The 17,282-nt window shown below is 39.6% G+C and overlaps 2 protein-coding genes across 3 annotated transcripts in view; one reads left to right on the top strand and one right to left on the bottom strand.

Moving 5' to 3' along the window:
* Positions 1-1,648: 1,648 nt before the first annotated feature.
* LOC307038846 (uncharacterized protein) overlaps positions 1,649-17,282 on the top strand; it is a gene marked incomplete at its 5' end in the record, with an annotated part of 33,576 nt that continues 17,942 nt past the window's right edge. Inside the window, 2 exons of the mRNA XM_079680522.1 lie at positions 1,649-1,676; positions 1,746-1,815. Of these exons, the coding sequence (XP_079536648.1) occupies positions 1,649-1,676; positions 1,746-1,815 (98 nt within the window). The remainder of the gene's footprint in view (positions 1,677-1,745; positions 1,816-17,282) is intronic.
* On the bottom strand, positions 7,579-17,145 carry LOC307040651 (uncharacterized protein). 2 transcript variants are annotated; one of them, XM_079683702.1, is made up of 2 exons: positions 17,033-17,145; positions 7,579-16,220 (listed from the first exon to the last, which is right to left on the bottom strand). In XM_079683702.1, exon 2 carries the CDS (start codon positions 15,287-15,289, stop codon positions 13,841-13,843), a length of 1,449 nt encoding a protein of 482 aa, XP_079539828.1. In that variant the 5' UTR covers positions 15,290-16,220; positions 17,033-17,145; the 3' UTR covers positions 7,579-13,840. The 2 variants fall into 2 exon arrangements, with proteins under 2 accessions (XP_079539828.1, XP_079539827.1); XM_079683701.1 differs by having other exon boundaries at positions 16,857-17,129.

Here is a 17,282-nt window from a genome sequence, read left to right as displayed (position 1 = left end):
CGCGCTAAGAGGCCAGTTTAAGCTTGGGAAAGTCATCGATACCAACCCGGACAGCAAAGGAATAGTAAGAGATGTCAACATCAGGATTTTCCCAAGCTATCCTGTCCCTGTGACAAGAGCCCAGCAGAAGACACTAAATCTAACCTCTAAGAGGGGAAGCGAAAAGATCCCTGCCACCATTCTGCACAGAGACGCCCGGCGGCTGTTCATCTTGTTACCTGCTGAAGAACAGAAAGAGTGACTAGGGTTTATTGTTTGCCTCAAAGCAAGCGATCTCCCAGTGTTCCAAAAGAAACAGGAAGATTGAGTAGGAGGTGTAAAGTCAAACAGAGCCTAAGGCTTTAATAAATATAAAATAAAAAACCTATTACAAGTAGTCGAATATTAATATATATGGATACATAGAATAACAAAATATCTCAACGTTATTCAGAATTTAAATCATAAACGCTACAAATATGTTTAATTTAAAGTAGAGCCGGGACTCGATTAAAAAAATTAATCTAATTAATTAGAGGCTTTGTAATTAATTAATCAAAATTAATCGCATTTTTAATCACACATAAATATTTGACCTGAGAACAGTGAGAAGCAATTTTTTTCACATGGATTTTAGTATACCATTGAATAATGACTGAATACATAAGCTTAAGCAACAAAACATTGTTTATTTTTTTCAAGGTGGTACTTAACCAAGACCAACAGAAAAGTGCAATTTTTGCCATAAAGTGTAGCAATAGCATATTTAGGAATATAGTACATTTCAGAGATTCAGGTAGCCTATAGGTAGGTAGACCTTCTGTAAACTATAACACTTTGTTTTTTAAGTAAAACACAATACTTCCAAGTACATTCAGAACATTGGAAACCCTGACTATTAGAAAACATCTCTCTGTTGCTTCAGAGGCCATAACAGACTTTGTTGATTTACCAACAGTTGATTTAAAAAATCTAATACATTTCAGTCCAACTCTCTCAATAACCTTGACCAAAACAATAAACAGTTCAACATAAAGTGCCAGTTGCACCAACAACATAATAAATAGTTCAACATAAAGTGTACCATTTAAAATAAAATAAAAAAGTGCCAGTGATTGACCTCAATCCCTCCTATTCTTCCAATATCCTGATGAAAAATAAAATCTCTCTGTTGCATAGGCCACTGTTTGATCAACGCGAATTGGGTGTGGGTCCTTGTACTCCGAGTCGGGCTAACGTCCACGCTAGCTTCCACGCTAGCTGCTATATGTTTTGCATTGAGGTGATACTTGAGGCTTTATGTGCTGCGGTGATATGCGAATTCCTTTTTGCATAATTTGCAAACAACTGTGCTCTTATTGACGCTTCCATCCGTCCGTTTTTTAAAACAAAGGGTCCCATCCACGGGGCCAACCAAAGCGGTCTCATCAACTTCTTCGTTCATGTTTGACTATTGTTCACTGTGGTTTGTTGTTGTCTGAAGTCATGAACGTTAGTTGGTGCTCCAGTATAATCGGTACCCCTGAAACTCATCCAGTGAGAAACGTTCCGCGGTGCAAAAATAAGTGCGATTAAAATGCGTTAATTTTTGTCTCATTAATTAATCTTAATTAACGCGTTAAAGTCCCGGCCCTAATTCAAAGACAAACCAGGATAGACAACAGGTGTAATGATCGCAGGCAGTCCTGCCTCCTCTGGCAAGCTGGGTGTAATCACCCTAATTACAGAGCCCAGTGCTGCATCCTCAAGGAGGGTTTAAATAGTAGCTGTGTGCTCTCCTGGTGGACGGAAGCGTGTAGACGGGAGGCTTTTCTACCGAGTCAGGACAGGCAGCCGGTAAGATCACATCCATCATGCTGTGAGAGCTCCGCAGAGCCGCTAGTGAATGTTCCGTTACATTTTTTGCGTGTATGCACGTGTCTTGTTAGTGCGCGAGCGGCGCTGCGCAGCATTGTTTGTCACGATTCTCATGTCATGTCACGTTTCTATGGCCCTTTCTCATTTCTCTAACTCCCCTCCTCGACTCCTATCCTCGAGACTTATTCCCGCCCACAGGAGATGCGAGCGGAGGAGCCGAGGAGAGAGGAGGGGAAGCAGCAGGCGGTTCGAGAAATGAGAACTCCTCTCCTCTGAGCGGTCATTTTAAAGAGACGTCCATTAATGATGACAGGAGGCACAGCAGCCCTCTGTCTGATGGACAGATGTGTTCATGGCCACTTATATATTTACTTTTAATTCATTCACAGTGCGGTATAATGAGACAACAGATGCGGACACACACACACACAAACACACACACTTTGAAGTATTATTTGAATTATTTGAAGTATTAAAGTAACGTGTTATGGCAGGAAAGTTCAATCTGGTATATTCATTTTAATGTCACCTTATATAGAATGTGTGTTAAACTTGTGATTTCTGCATTGAGTGACTTCTGCCTAGCAGATACCAAGAAGAGGCCCCTAGGGTCTCTCTGCTAATTATCAATAGTCCTTGCAATTAACAGGGGAATTCCCTGATACATTTTCAGATATAAGGCAGTTAAAGTCTTGTAGAATTAATGTTTATCTCCTACACATCCTGCAGGCCTTGAGACTTGGGTCACCCAGCAGTAAATGAGATAAAGGTCCTTTTGAGCTTATCAATAAAATGTATTCATTCCTAGTAAGCTGACTTTGGGGTGAAGGGAAGTTCAGGGAAGCCATTAAACCACAAGAACAATTAACTTCTGTTAAAGATACATGATAGGATGTGTGTGTTGAAGATGTTTAGGGGGAATGAGTATGTGTCCTGTCAAAGAGTCCTCTGTCATGACTCCAAATCATTGATTGGGGGATCTGCCTGAGGGCAGAGGGACAGAAACACACACACACACACACATACACTGTGAAGCAACAGATGGAATCAACAAACTGACTTACTACCTGGGATCCCGCCCAGAAGGGAAACCGACCAATGGAACACTGCCAACTCACTGTCTAGCTCGCTCAGAAGTGAACTCTGTGTATAAATGTTATGATCATTTTGAAGATCGGCGCTCTTGTTTTTGACTTGCCGTTCCTGAGACATGTCTCACACGGTGGTAGAACCTGAGCCCGGACTACTCTGCAGAGTGCTTCGTGATTCGGTGATGTATTTGTATGTTTGCACCATTAAAGCAGATTATTGTTTGACCCTTATCCTGGCTGCTTTGAATTTTTCCTTCTTTTGAGAACCCGCTCATATAGGAACGGCGCGGAGCAGAGATTCTGCCCCAACAACTTATACACATATATATATATATATATATATATTTATATAAATATATACAATTTCAGAATCAAACGGAGCACTCTCATAATAACGCAACACAATCAGAGACTGGATATATTCCCCCCCTCCCCCTCCCTTCTCTGGTCGCTACAATGGGGAATTGAAATTACGGGCCAAAAGTTTTATTTACAAGTATTAAAAGTAAGCAGAGGACACCAAACCAACTGAGACCCGTCTGTCCGCCGCATCTACGCACTGTACAACGCACCTACACACTGTACCACACACACCTACAGCCCCAAAGCATATAATCAGGCTAGAGCCGTTGTGTGTTTTTATTATGTGAAGCACTAAAGGGTTTTAGAAAAATATCGACTCTTTGTTTGTAGATATCTACTAAACTACAGCAAATAAAGAGAGTATAGGCCTGTTATACTGAGTGATATATATTTTACACACTGCTCTGCTTTCTGCACGGACCACACAGCTGTTCTCACTGTAAACATTGCGTCGCGATGAGAGCAGTTCATAAATAATATCCAGGGGATGCATGCAAAGCTGTCATTGGCTGAGATAAGTCCGGCCGTGCGTCACGACTCTTTGAAACATCTCTGTTCCCGGAAATGCATCTACGAAGGAGCCGTGGAGGACCGTGGAGGACCCATCAGTGTATCCTCGGTTAGAGCTCCTCCAGAGAGCCTCCTCGATGCTCGATCCTCGAAGTGCATTTAGAGAAATGAGATATCCTTCAACATGGCGCGCTGAAATTCATTTCCGGGTCACTACCGGAGGACCGAGGAGTGGAGGAGGGGGATTTGATGAAATTAGAAAGGGTCTAGGTTTGGGTGTTTTGCTGTTCTCCCTGTCATGTTTTCCTCCTGGGTTATTGTCTGGTCCTTTTCCTGTCGTTAGGTTCCCTGGTGTGTCTAGTTGTCTGATTGTGTTCACATGTGGCCCTTGTGTTTCTCCTCCCCTGCCCGGCTGTTTCTCGTCTTGTGATTACCCCTCCCTGTATTTAGTCTTGTCTCTTCCTGTGTTCAGTGTTGGTGCTTCTTTTGTTTGTGACCTAGTTCACCGTAGAGTGTTTTGTTTGTCCAAGTGTAATTAAGTCCTTGAAATAAAGGTATTATCAAGTGTTATCTACGTTTGGGTCCTACCTGCTTCACTCTGCGTATCATTGTTTGTGTGGTTTCAATGTGGTGCGTTAATTGTGCGGCCCCATGTAGTGATTTGTGTTTCTGTGCTTTCGCCCGTCGTTTTCCAAATGTTTTTGTGTGTTTCGGTGGGTTGTTACAATAGGGTCTTCGCCGACCTCTGGTCTCAGACCCTAATAATAATGCTATCGATATCAACAAAGTAGCGACCATTTTTCTGAGCTTTTGTCCGTCTTTTCCCCTGTTTTGTGTGTGCTTTGCATGGTTGTCGCCTGCCGACCTCTGGTCTCAGACCCTAAATAGTCAAAGGCAGTTAATACGTTTGATTCAAACCGTGAAAATATAATTTTTAATAACATTCAGATAATCAAATGTTGTGTTCTTGGTGCGTGATAATATCATCTGCAGTAGGTGCATTTTCTTATCAGTAATCATATGCCCACTTCCTTGATGCTTAAAAGACACAACTGATAACATCACAAATATTCAACATTTTAGTTTTTCCTTCTGTAATTGTCAGCGTGTCTACATGCAAGTATGTGTCACACACACACACACACACACACGATTGGTTGGGGCGGTAAAACTGTCTGGGAAGAGTGAGTAAAAGAGAAGGGATTAGTATTAGTAGAGAGGATTATCCAGTAGAAGGAGTGCCTCTCACCCCCCCCTCCCCTCCCCTCCCCTCCATCCGCAGCATTGAAGGGGTCTTAGAGTGCCAGGCGATAAAGAGGAAACCCAGCCATGGGAAGCTCACTTAGACACACTCTTTGAACTTCCTCCTAATCTGAACCACCTCCTCACTCTGCAGCCCTCCCTCCCCCCTCCTCATGTCATTACATTTCAATTTTTCTGGTCCAGCCTCTCTGTATTCTTTTCCTCCTTCTTTAGAATGTCTTGTTTGATTCATCTATACCTCATCTTAAGTTAAATATGACCTTTTAATACATTTCAGAGGTTGTTCATTTTTGCTAACAGATCGTGCAGTCATATGAATCCGCAAAAGAAGTCCGGTCAGTTTCAGCAAGTGGTACGTAGTGGAACGGACCATTTTTTCTTAGCCTTAGCAATAAGATAATAAAAAAGTAAATAAAATTGTTTTGAATCAATATTGTGATTCAAATCCTTTGATCCATCGCTTCAGACTCCATGATCTCCCTTTTCTATTTTCATTAATGACGCCTCGTTGCACATTATCCCTTACATATACTATTTATTATATGTTAACTCTACAGCGTGGGATTAATTAAAGATGGTGCACTCCTCACAGCAGCTTCTCTACAGCCTGTTCGCCTCACAATGCTTGGCTGTCAAAATAGATTATGTAAGGGGTTGGCTCGCGTCCCTCCATGGTTAACAGGTTCAGACACCTTTTAATCCCCCTCTGGCTTAACTTCTGACACCAACGCGTCAGTTATTTCACCTCCCGTGACACAGGATCAGATACATGAAGCCTTTTTCAAAACCAAACTGGAGTTCGGAGTTGGTTTGGAGAACATTTGGAGGCTTTTCAGTGGGTTGCAGAATCTGAAGTAAGTTAATTAAAATAAAAGTATCTCATGCCAGCAAAGGCCAGAGGTCTGACCTCTACAGCAAGTGTATCCATGTGTATGCTGTTAAACAGTATTTGAGTTAATATCAAGCCAAGTTTTTTTAGGCCTACATAACAAAAAATAGTAAAATGAGCAAACACAACGGTAATACAGAACTACAGTATCATACATTGGGTGGGTTCTGGCAATGCAATTCCAACTATTAAGCTCCTAAAAAAGGCATCTTGGCACATGAAAATGCCTGGCGGAGCCCTCCTGCTCTAAGTTGACCTGTAGACCTTTGTTAGAAATGAGAATTAATTCTCTACAAACCGAGGGAATGACTAGAATGAAAACAATTCTATGGATACAAATGCTTTAAAACTCCACTTACAAGGTTATCAACCAATGATTATCCTCTTTTATCACTATCATTATAAGGCTTCAGACAGGGCAAAAAACACACCTTTGGTAGTTTTAGGCAAGTAAACTATATGGTTAAAAAATAATTGTTTTAGTTAAATAAGTATGTCTTCCCCATCCTGAATACGACCTATGTATTCCGCTTTCTTTCTACTTTTATCGTCCCTCTCCTTTAATCTACTAAAGGCAAAAAGGCTTACAGTGTTACAATAGCAAAGGTACAGTGCAGATAAAGGCAAAAAGTTAAATGTAAAAATAAATAAATACAAAATAAAGAATAGACTAACATAATTAACAAAAACATACAATAAAAAAACAAATAAATAAAAGTAAAACAAGATTACATAATAAAAAAACATATTCATGGTAATTAATTAGCAACATTGTAAAAAAGTGATCAAGTATTGTAAAGTTTGTTATGTAATTTAAGTTGCATACTTAAGTCCATTACAAGTAAGTTAAGTATGTTACATTAATTAAAATAAGTCAACGTGATATTTGGTCTCCTAGGTGTAAGTGATTTAGGTTAGGTTTGGTTTTACTCATCCCTCCACCCCCACCTCCACTTAATGCAGACTTTGATGATCTTCTATGTCACCTGAGTAATTTATTTGCTGCCATCATCCTTACTACGGCCACTAGAGATCGCAACCTCAGAACTTTGAACCGGCTCCAGTTTGCTAATAGATCTACCGAGGGCCATACAACCTCACATATATGCTCGCAACGACATCAGATAAGGGCCATATAACATTACCATTCAAAGCGGGTAGTTGGAGGGTGATGTTTCCATTCTTAGATCGCAGACAATATGGTTAAGCTTTCTAAACTTAGAATAATTGTACTCTTACTTGTACCTTTTGCCCCCATGTAATGCTGCCAAATCTGGCAAAATGACAGAGAGGATCACCTCACTCAAGATCTGTGAACAAGAAAATACAATCACATATATTATAATAGAAACAACAAAAGAAGAAATGCACATTTATAATGTGCAATATTAAATAAGTAAAAGAGAGAAGAGTTATTTTTTTTTATATTTTATGTTTAACAGGAAAAAATTACAGGAATCCAATTGTTTATTTTCTTTAGAAGTCATTGCATACTTGGGGTTTACAATGGATACTATCCAAGCGGCCTAACCAGTTCTACATGGGAGGATATCTAGTCATTCAAAGTTCTTGGCAATGACATTGTTAAATATGTTCTTTATTCTCGCATCCAGGAGAGAATATTTAAAATGAGAATAAATGGAGTCTCTGAGAAGATTCAAATGGGATACTTTAATTAAAAAAGGCGCGGTAGTGTTACAGACAGAATATTGTTCAGGCACAAAACAGCTGTGATCTGGCTCTCATGAGCAAGAGAAGAGAGCTAATCCCTCGTCCGGTGCTACTATACTGTATACTGTATATCCTCTGCTGGCTCCTCCCCGCCAGCCGGCTCGCCTCGTCTCTAATGTCCGTTGTTGCATTTAAACAGAGGATTGGTACTTTTCACATTCAATATATGCTTAACCCGCCTTTTCTCCTCATATTGTCTTTCATCACTTTTCATGTAACACATTCTAAACGCTGTAATCAATACTCCAAAATATACAGAAAATACTTCACGGCTGGTTTGGTTTCCGGATGTTGTCACATGCTACTCTCGTCTGTAAACAATAATGTATTCAAATAAAGTGTACTTTCATTTAATATTCAGCATGGTAGTATCTCGACATCTATAGTTGTAGTGTTAAATCAGTAGGTTTCGGTTTGCACCACTCCATGTCATTTCGCTACTCAATTCACCTCTTTAGGAAATCGTATACTAGCCAAATGCTAAATGCTAACCGTAGATGAAGGATTTTCAGAATAAAAGCCTAACTGCTTGTGCACAAGAATTTCTGGTTTTTCAGTATAAAAGAGCGTTTAAACTGACGGTATGTTTAAGCTACATTATACCATCAAAACATTGATTTTAATTTCTAACAGTCCCTCCTTACACACCTAAAAGGTGTGTATAATACTGAAATCAATGAGTTCTTCATCTGAACTTCGCATAGTACATATCTCATATTAAAAACATGCAATCTAAATGGAATGGTTCAATAGGCTTAACTTTAAAAAAATACAAAATAAATTATTTTCCTGTGCTCAAACATAAAAGTTTTCCCTTGTGTATAACTTCTAGTGTTTGCATTCAATATTATTCTTCAAAAATAGCAGCAATGGCTTGGTATTAGAACATTTCTTCCTCCCTCCTTTCACAGAAACCGTTCTCATACCACGCTCAGTGTTAAGGCACTTGTTTTTACAAAGTGAAAAGAAACAAACCATTTTAGAATAGCAATGATTTATACAACATGAAATCTACCATATTAGAATAGTATAAAATAATAAAGTCAAATAAAATGGACTATCTTAGAATAGTGTAAAATTAATTGGAATAATAAAAATATACTATCTTGGAATAGTATGAAGTAGGCCTAAATTGAAATGGATTCACTCCGTTTTAATTTTGCTGACTTCTTCACATGATTTCATCATTTAAAGAATCACATCGGCTGGACATTCATTGATCAATCTCATCTCCGAACATCCATATCATTTAAACTAACTCATCATTGTCATCAACACCTGTATACGGGGGTTGGTCGTCTTGTTCTGCTAGCATTTGTAACTGTCTCCTCATGAGAAATGTACCCTCCCTCCTTTCATACCATTTAAGGTATGAAAGTAATATGTTCTCTAGAAGGGGCCGTTGTGCGTTGTACTCTGGGGTACGGCATTCTGACAGTCATTTCTGGGAGAAGACTTTGATCAGTTACAACAGTTGTAGAATTTCATCACTTAAAAGTTCCTACTCAGTAACTTTGGGTGGTCTGTTCTAATGCAGTGATAAAGTCCCTGAAATGGTGTGACAACTCGTGGAATATCAATAACTCATTATACTAATTTATTTTCAATTCTGGTCTACTTAAATAGCTATGCTAACCCTGTGTCCCTGTGAAGCTGCAAGTAAGATTTAAAACATCTGCAGGGTGGGTTGAGCGACCCCTTCTCCCTGAACGATATTTGTTGTAACAAATATGCACCATCACAATGAGTGATCCAAGGCCTCGCATGTATTACTCCCAATTATATTCGTTTTTTTAAATTAAAATGCACAATCTCTCTTTGCCCAGTGTCTTTTTAAAACTCTACATCTTGGGAGAAAAACAAATGTTATTTTCCACCTTAATCTTCCCTCCTGAGGTAATAACCATGCTACAATGGAGAAATCAATACTCTAGATTGGAATACTATCTTTGGCTTGGTACTAGCTCTACCTTTAACATTTTCCATACAAATAAAGATTTGTCTGCTTTTATAGAGTGGTTACTAAAACCATCCCTTTAAACTGTAGGTCTATACTCTAACAAATTAAATCTTCCCCAAATTCACACATGAATAAAAAACTCTTAAAGAATAATTTGTTCATATGATGAAAATATTGAATAATATGTTCTACCCTCAGTGTGTTTTTAGGGTTATTTAATAGTTTCCTCTTTTTTTCTTTATAAATTCACCAATTGATTAATTCATGGCTAATAAATATTTTTCTTTACGTATTTCTTGTTGGTGAATAAGTGTGTTTATGTGTAAACTCACTCACTCCCGTTTTCCTTCTCTCCCCCTCTGGTTGTCAAGCCACGACCCCCTCACGTTCTGCCGGACCAAGCCAACTCCTCCGTCCTTTCCTCTCCTCCGTCCACCTTCTCCTCAGTCCATCTGCTCTTGGATCCTTCCGCTGTAACTCTTTTCAGTGTCCCATCTGCTTTGCATTTCATCTCCTCCTTTACAGTCTCTACTGGTTGCATGGAGGGCGTATTCCGCTCTCATGTCCCACACTCTGCTCTTGTGCCCAAGTCTTGTGGCTCAGCTTGGAACTTCATGTCCTGTGGGGGACCGATGAGAGTGTGCCTTTTTATGTCACCTGTAGTTCTGGATTCCTCAGGTGGAGATGGTTCTGGATAAAGTCTTGTCATTGTTGGTTCAGCTCTGCTTCTCTGTCTGTTCGATGGAGGAGGAGGAGTCTTCCGTGGTGAGGTCTTTTGTCTGCTTGGAAGTTGGGGTCGTAGCGTTCTGACAGGCGGAGAGAGAGAGAGATCTCGGGACGCATTATCTATAGTTAATTCTAACACACTGAGGTAAAATAAATCCAACCTTTTCCACTCTATTTTCCTAATCTTACTATCCATCTTAGTTGTTAAATGTCATCTAAACACAATTCATGTCTACTAATAATTTTACCATATCCCTAAACATTGCTTTCCCCCACTGTAACATGTTTACTCCAATTAACTCTTTCAGGAAACCATTTTCTTCTATACATTTAAATACCTACATGTTTCAAGCACCACATGTTTCACACACTATAAAAGAACGTCTCCATATTTTTTCCATCACTTTAATCCCACTGTTATTTAGAACCTTAGTAACTTTTGTGACTGGACATATCTGCAATGTCGCCACTATCTGCTGGGGAATCTTGTTCATAGAGTTTGTACATACAAAGCTGTACTTGTGGGTTAGTAGCCTGTGTCTAACAATCATTTTCAATAATTGTGCTCAGATAGGTCACCGGTCGGTTGTTCATAGCTTAACAGGGGGTGTTTCTGGTACAGACTAAAACATGGATCCAGTGTATTTAGAGATTCCCCTAATCTGTAAATCCCCATCACTTACATATCCCGATCACTTAAACCCATCTCATCATTTGATACAAGAACTGCATATAGGGGGGGTGAATCATCTTGATTATAACCGCCTCTTGTTTGGGACCGAGTATTTCTAACTCCTCCTCTTGTTGCTCAGCTGATCTTTTGGCTCTGGGGATAAGTGAAAGTCTCTGAAACACAGCTGGAGTCTTGTTAGTGATGTGGGCATTCTCTATGAGTGAACTAATGGTTCCATGTTTTACTTGATATTGTACTCCCCTTCCAACCAGAAAGGTGCCAAGTGTAATGAGCACAATCAACAATGCTATTCTGCCTCTTATCCCTAGGGGACCCCACAATTGGTTTGGCTTTGTTCTTGTCATCATCTCTATTTTATCCCTGGTTGTGTTCGTTACAGAATTTAAATGATGAGTACAAAAATAACATATACAAAATGTGACTCTTTTTCAGATGTAAAACAAAAAATAGGTTTTCACTTTAATGTACAATCTATAAAAATCTATAGACAATTTGTCTTTTGAGCTGTTTCTATCTTTATCTTATTTCTATTTATTGTTTTGTTCCAGCTCTGCCAAATCAGTCCTTACTCCCAATAATGTTCTGGAAGTTGCCAGTGAAGGGTGACAATGTGTGAGGTGGTGTCAATTTGCTCCTTTTTCTTTACCTTTAAACCGGAGCGCGTGTGAAGTTTGTTCCAACTTTTCACGCTTCCGTCCACCGGGGATGAGCCCACTGTCTTTTGTGAACTTTCACCCTCACCCAATCACCTGGCCGAACAGGAGTCTCTTCTGGTGTCTCGTCTGGTATCTCTGTAGTTTTCCTAGCCTGTGTAGACAAAACTTGCATAATATTACTCAGAGTTCTGACATATTCATCCACTTCTATTTGTCTAATATCTAAAACTGGACCACTCCCTCCTTGGAGAAGGCCCAAGCTTCGGCATACCTCTTGTTGTTATGAGACCTATTGTTGACTACATGTTATTATTTATTAACTACAACGTCACTGAAATCAACATATCTGTATAATCATGACACTCCCTCCTTTGAGCATAAAATGCTCAATTAATATTGCAATGATTACCCTATTATGAATAGGACATGTAAAACCCATAACGTTGCATTAAATAAATATAACTTCTCCGTGTACCCACAAGGGGTACAAAAATATCGTATGATGTATGGTTTTCTGATGGTATAAATGCATATTCACAAAAAAATCAGCCATTAGCACAAAAAATAGTTTACTTGTTTCAATAATGGCTTTTGTCATGGTATTATGCACCATCGTTGCTGCGAAAAACAATACCCCTGGTGTCGCTAATGCGTCTCAATAATTCTAGGATTAGAGGATTGGTTGACACTGCTGAACTAACATATGATAAAATAATATTTCTCCAAACTGGAGGGAAAATATGAAATATTCTCACAGAGAGTGACCTACATGAAGGTCTGGTGCCCCTCACTCAAATGAGATATTGCCTTACGCACTACACTATAAATCAGTAAAGTTACTCAAGAATAAATAAATAAAGACTGATTCTTGAAACTGTTGTAAAAACCCTACAACTTCTTCCTCCAAGCTCTTAATCAGTGTTATGTTATTTAATCTGCAGCTCATGCCTTAAAACAGATACTTCAGACCAATTATAAAATTGTGTTTATGAGAAAAATGTAATCTGACTCCATAAATCACATAATTGTTTGATTAAAAACTGCACTTCTGGCTAAGAATAAATGAAGTTCCCCTTTAAACACAGCCCCGGTCTTCTGACGGGGTCTATCTATGTACTGGCTGGAAAATGTTGGGCCAGTCTCTGTCGCTCCGTCACAGTTCTCCCGCTAACAGTCACTCTCTAGTTCAGCTGGGTTCTTGTTGACTTCTTCACTGGTTTGAGACAAACGACCCTATCGGACACCTCCCTTTGTAGCCAGACTTCACCACAGCAGAATCGAGTTTCTGTTTTCAGGTCTGGACAGCTTCACGTCAGGTGTATCGCCGCCCCTTGCATATTTTGGGTGGAAGCCCGTCTTCTTGACCTCACTAGTTGTGTGGACACAATAGTTTTCTGTATGGGGGAACAACATCACTCGTAATGTATTTTCCTTCTCATAATTACAAAAATAGTCTGCTAAATGTTCTACTCTGCTACTTCTAATCTGTGGATGCTCTATGTGTAAATGCAATATTCTACTCACTTTCTTTTAAATAACATTCAACCTCTCCCTCCTGTGGTGACATATGTGGCTCTATGTAGCTGGATTTCAAAATACTCTAGTGCTGAAGATGCATAGCCTGATGGTCTTGTCCTCTAAGCTTCCTCATTGTTGTGGTTGATACCAGGCTGTCAGTGGCATTTGGTTAATGTTTGGAAATCCTGTACGTCTTTTACATCTCTGGGACCCCCTGCCTCCGTCGTCATCATGGAAACTGCATGGTGGGCCGTTGTTTGGTGCATGTGGTGGGTATTTCATTTGTTGTTGTGGACAATCTCTAGCCCAATGGCCCAGCTGATTGCATATGTAGCATCCCTCGAACCGGAGAACTTTTCCTCTGCCTCTGCGTCCTCGGAAACCTCCTGGTTGTTGGTTCTCCATCTGATTCTCTGGCACTATCTGAGATTCAACTGTTTGAGATGTCTGCCCTGCATTCTCTGTTTCTTCCTGAGCTTGAATTGTTGGAGGAATCTGCACTGCCTTCTCTGATGTAGCTGCAATTTGCCTTGCCGCTTTCTTGTTTTTATTAGCTTCGGTATCTTTCTCAGCTATTTGTATCTTCAAGAGTCTTAGTTGTAATTATTTAATTTCTTCGTCTTTTTCCCTCTGGGTTGCTTGGTATTTCATATCGTGGTAAATGAGATGTTGTCTCCATTCTTCAATGGGTATAGCGTCTAATGCCACCACATCTCCCAGGCTTGCCTGCACTGATTGGGGAAGGGCGTTAATGACCGCGTTCTTCCACAGCATTACGACAGACGGTGAAACGTCATGTCGTTCTCCAGTGCAGTCCTCCCACACTCCTTCACATCTCTTCAGGAAGGCATACATGTCTTCCCCCGGTTCTTTTCTCAGGCTGTTGAGGGCATGTAAACTCCGTGTTGTTGGGTAGATTTGATGAATGGCAGCCCAATACCTCGACCTGACTTTGTTGAAGAAAATGTAATCTTGAGAGTTGGTGCATTTGGCCTTGGAATCCACTGCTCTTGCCTCTAGTCTTCCTTCTATCCGTCCAAGCAGTGCCCTCATGTCTCCCAAGCACAGGTGGTCTTGGACTGTGTATTTCTCCAGATCATTCACCCACTTCTGACCTCCTTGTGTAAGTGGAGGTAGTTTTGCCTCTAATGCTTCCATGTCTCTGTGAGTCCATGATTGGTATTTCAATCCTCCTTCTCCAGCCGCTATCACCGGTAGCGTGAGTGTTGAGCAGTTCTTGAGTCTTCCAGCTTCAGTTACGGTTGTGGTGTCTGGAGAACCTTCGCCTTCTCTTCTCTTGAGTTGTGCTTCCATACTTTTGCTGAGTTCTTCCATCTTTCTGTTGAGCTCCTCTTCCATTCTTCTGCCTAGTTCTTCCAATTGTCTGTTGAGCTCACCAGATAGGAGTCTTACCTCATACTCCAAGTCTTTGACACGTGTAGCTGTGGGGAGACCGTCCAACTCCAATACTCCTCCTAAAACACCTAGAGTTGGAGCTTGTATTGGGGGTTGAAAGAAACTGTATTCTTCTGTCATGTAGGGAGGAGGCGCATCTGTCAGGCTTGGAAGGAGCTTTGAAGGTTGGATTACTGGAGCTTCTTCTGTCTTTTCTTTCTTATCTTCCTTTGCTGTGAGCTCTGCTCCTTGAGCCACATACATGCTGTTCGTTGATTCATGGCTGACATATTTTAGATGGAGTACCAGACTTGTAACTCTAGATTTTCTTTTTTCAGCTCTGTTTATAGCGCTTTTAGCAGGTCCATACCAAGGGGGTTGTCCGGCTTTGATCCATGCTTGTTGTTCTCGCAGGTATTCTCCATTTTCATGGTCAATTACTGCTTTTCTATGGGCTTTCGTTGGTGCTGGTTGATCATCAGCTGGATACAGTTCTCTCGTTTGCCATTGTTCCATCAGTTTCTCCATGTGGTTCCATGTCTTTTGTCTAAGATTTGGAACTGTTATAGCATCTGATCTGATTTTTATCCTTCCCTTGATATCTGCTGTTGAGCCTGGCCCTGCGTCTAGTCTCAACTTAGTTTGTTTTGGTGACATGTTCTCTAATTATTTATTAACTTATCAAAGATGAAGCACTAATCTTCTGACTAGCACCTTCGTTGTTGTTCGTCCGAACTTTAAATCTTTTATTTATTTATTTATTTTAATTGCTCAAGGTTTTATTATTATTTTTTTTTTTTTAATTATAGATTTTTTTGGGGTTTTAGGTAAAATATTAATAAAGTTAATTAATATATAAAAAAAAAAATGCAAAATTGAAATTATGAAATGTTAAAATAAAGTTGTACCGTGTATGGTTTTGACTTTGAAATATGAATCTGGTTCAAATCCAAATCTCCTGTGTACAGTGCATACCGAAATGTATGAAATTATGCTAATGTCACTACTTTTGTTAGCTTCAATAAATTGGTGTTTGAAAAAGTATTATGTAAAGTTTCTTCTCTTATAATTAGAAACCACTTGCAATTCTATCTTGGCGATCAAGCATGTGTTTATTTATAACACTTAAAATTATACTTCACAATGTTATGGTGTTTCTTCTATTTGTGTAATAATTCTGTACTACCACCAGAGTGCGCTATTTTAATTTCCAGCTTAATCCACTAGGGAATAGCTGTTGCAAAACTGACTTGTTTTGAACAAGGAGAAACTTATCTTCCTTAAAAATATCTTTAAAATAGAAAGAACATTACACTATGGTTAAACAACACAGCACATAACTGCCAAAACACATTTGCAAAACAACAATATTCACAAAACCAGCCAATACACTTTTATCAGCAGAAGTACTTCCAATAGTTCTAACTCTAACAAGAAGTATGGTTCTTTACAAGATGGAATGCCTAGCCTCAGTGTGTTAAAGCAAACAGAGTACTTCAATTAGCATTTCATGAAATGGCGACTGCCGTGTGGCTCACCGTGAACATGAGGTCAAGACAAGATGGCAACTGGTTTTCCAACCTTTGACCTGAAGAACAAAGGGATTTGAGAAAACACCTGGAGTTGAAATAATGGTGGGGTGATATTTTGTCTAGTAAATTCAACACACAACACTCTAGTTTAAAATAACATTTCTACTTAGTTTACAATGATAAATGGGCCTTATACCCTTACGTCATAGCCCTCTACCCATGTACGTAAATGTTTTGACTTTAAGAACCAGTATGGTCATCTCCTCTGTTTAAATACGCTATTATGGGACAAAATGGGACGCTATCCAAACACTATCAGAAGAATATTGTCTATCTAACGCACGAATGTCGCTTTTTCTCGTCGTAATCCACACGAAATGTCTTTTTGAAGACAGAAAAAAGTAACCACTGAAAGCTTCAAACTCCTCAGGCCTTTTCCTTGAAAAATGACTTTTTTAAAACAGCCTTACACTGTTGTTAACACAAAACACTCACTCCAATAACCTTGGCTTCAAACTTTGGCTGTGTCTTTGCCTCAAGCAGTCCCGACTGCTTAATGGCCTAAAACCATTCACGTTAACTTAAAACGCAACAAAAGACACCTATTTAAGTGATTGGCCTCTGGCCGACATGTAATAACAGACAAACGAATAGCATGCAGGGTTAAATAGAACAAAATAAATTGAACTCACCCTGCCTGTCACAAAGCAACGCCACGTGGTAAGATACCAATGATGATCAATTTAGGCTTGTTTTAACTTAAATTGCACAGCTATTTTCAGGATCCGCTGGCCGCCGTCAAACACACAGAACTAACATTGTCCTACATAAACTATTGAAGAATTCGATATAACAGGTTTCTCCTTACCTAGTTGATTTGAGCTCTCTGTGTTTAACGGATGCCAGCGGGTCCAGCGAGCAGCCTGCTGTAGTCTCTCCCGGTTGTGCGAGGATCACGTCAGGGAAACACCAATTGTTAAAGGCCATGTAATGCATCTAACACAGGTGTTTTTTAACATGTAGTTTAGATATCACCAGAATAAAAATAAATACAAATGTTTAAAGTTTCGTCATAATTAAATGACATATACGTTAAAAACCGATGTTGGTTCCGAAGT

This window comes from Notothenia rossii, assembly GCF_949606895.1.
Source record: "Notothenia rossii genome assembly, chromosome: 5".
Lineage (NCBI taxonomy): Eukaryota > Metazoa > Chordata > Actinopteri > Perciformes > Nototheniidae > Notothenia > Notothenia rossii.
This window is presented reverse-complemented; position numbering and strand designations above follow the sequence as displayed.